The sequence below is a fragment of the Euphorbia lathyris genome, chromosome 2, assembly GCF_963576675.1.
Source record: "Euphorbia lathyris chromosome 2, ddEupLath1.1, whole genome shotgun sequence".
Taxonomy (NCBI): domain Eukaryota; kingdom Viridiplantae; phylum Streptophyta; class Magnoliopsida; order Malpighiales; family Euphorbiaceae; genus Euphorbia; species Euphorbia lathyris.
The window spans coordinates 100,749,337-100,750,790 of record NC_088911.1 but is presented as its reverse complement, the minus strand read 5'-3'; the positions used below and the strand labels follow the sequence as shown (position 1 = coordinate 100,750,790).

Here is a 1,454-nt window from a genome sequence, read left to right as displayed (position 1 = left end):
TCTTGTAGTGTTCAGTCACTTGCTTTCCTTCTTTTTTTTTTTTTTTTTGGGATCTAATAGTCTGACCAATCCTATAAAAAAATTGCAATTGATAATGGTGAACCATTTTCGGACACAACAATATATCATATTATGGTTGGTGGCCACCAATACCTGACTTTTACTGGTTTAAACATTGGCTTTCTAGTTAATAAGGAGTCACAATTTTTCCACGCAACTACAGATATCCAGTAGTAGAAGTGAAGTCTATCCTCCAAAATATATAAAAATATATATAGAGATAGAGATTATGATTGTGAAATTCAAATTGAAAATTAATCAGTAATATTATTATTATTGTAAGATAAATACTGTTTTTATTGGGTATAATTTCAAAAGGTGAAATTACAGTTGATATGTTATTTTGCAGTATCTATCTAGTACATAACAATTGTCACCGAAAAGTGAATTAAATCATTGATCTAATTCTTCTTTCCATCATGCCCATAACCATACCCCTTGTGGTCATATCGTCCATAGTCATGCCCTTTGTTGCCATATGAATCTCCATAGCTATGACCTTTTTTCCCATAGGAATCTCCATATGAATCTCCATAACCATGCCCTTTTTTCCCATATGAATCTCCATATGAATCTCCATAATCATGCCCTTTTTTCCCATATGAATCTCCATAGCATGACCCTTTTTTCTTCCCATATGAATCTCCATAACCATGCCCCTTATATCCATAATCACCATCGCCTTTCCCCTTTCCATATCCATCTCCATATGCATATCCATCTGCAACAGTATTAACTACATAAGTACTTTTCCTCTAAAATAATACTAAAATAAACCTAAATTACACTGAAAAATTTATACAGTAACATAGTTTAAAAAACTCTCCAACTGATTTAGTTGATTTCGTTTAACTCATTAAATTATAACAAAAATTTAAACTCTATGTAATACTCACCTGTCATACCAGTAGTCTCACCAAGTTCACGAGATGCTGAGATCTCCGAACAGATAACAACAAAAACAGCAAGCACAACACAAATCTTTGAGATAGCCATTTCAGAATTTCTTTTTTTCTACCAACACAAAATTTAATGAAGTTATACGAATTTGCTGGATGATGAAGTTGAGATATGGGATCTTCTATTTATAAGGTTTTCGACAGAGAGATAGAGATCAGGGATTGACATACACATATTTCTTGTGCCAGCTTAATTAATTTGGGATTGATAGAGAAAAATGCATCCTCCATATTTTGTAATTTGGTTTAGAAATAGGAATATGGAAAATCTTATTAATGTAAAATAACTCTAATACTATTTAATAAAAAAAAGTAATTATTTGTCAGTTCAGACACATTTCTTATAAAGTTAATTAGTACCAATATTTTCCACCTTCAAAAACAAAAATGTCATGTTGTTGGAAGTTTGTGGAGAATTTGTAACTAATATAGCAT

At 31.2% G+C, this 1,454-nt stretch overlaps 1 protein-coding gene across 1 annotated transcript; it reads right to left on the bottom strand.

Moving 5' to 3' along the window:
• Nucleotides 1-347: 347 nt before the first annotated feature.
• LOC136220801 (uncharacterized) lies at nt 348-1,214 on the bottom strand. The gene is made up of 2 exons (XM_066008609.1): nt 957-1,214; nt 348-781 (listed from the first exon to the last, which is right to left on the bottom strand). The coding sequence occupies exons 1-2, from the start codon at nt 1,054-1,056 to the stop codon at nt 462-464; spliced, it is 420 nt and encodes a 139-aa protein (XP_065864681.1). The 5' UTR covers nt 1,057-1,214; the 3' UTR covers nt 348-461.
• Nucleotides 1,215-1,454: the final 240 nt, after the last annotated feature.

Excerpts from the sequence above, each read along its gene's own strand:
- LOC136220801 (XM_066008609.1), bottom strand. The coding sequence starts at position 1,056 with ATGGCTATCTCAAAGATTTGTGTTGTGCTTGCTGTTTTTGTTGTTATC. Across the intron at positions 782-956 it reads TGAGACTACTGGTATGACAG|ATGGATATGCATATGGAGAT; the intron begins GTGAGTATTACA and ends ATACTGTTGCAG.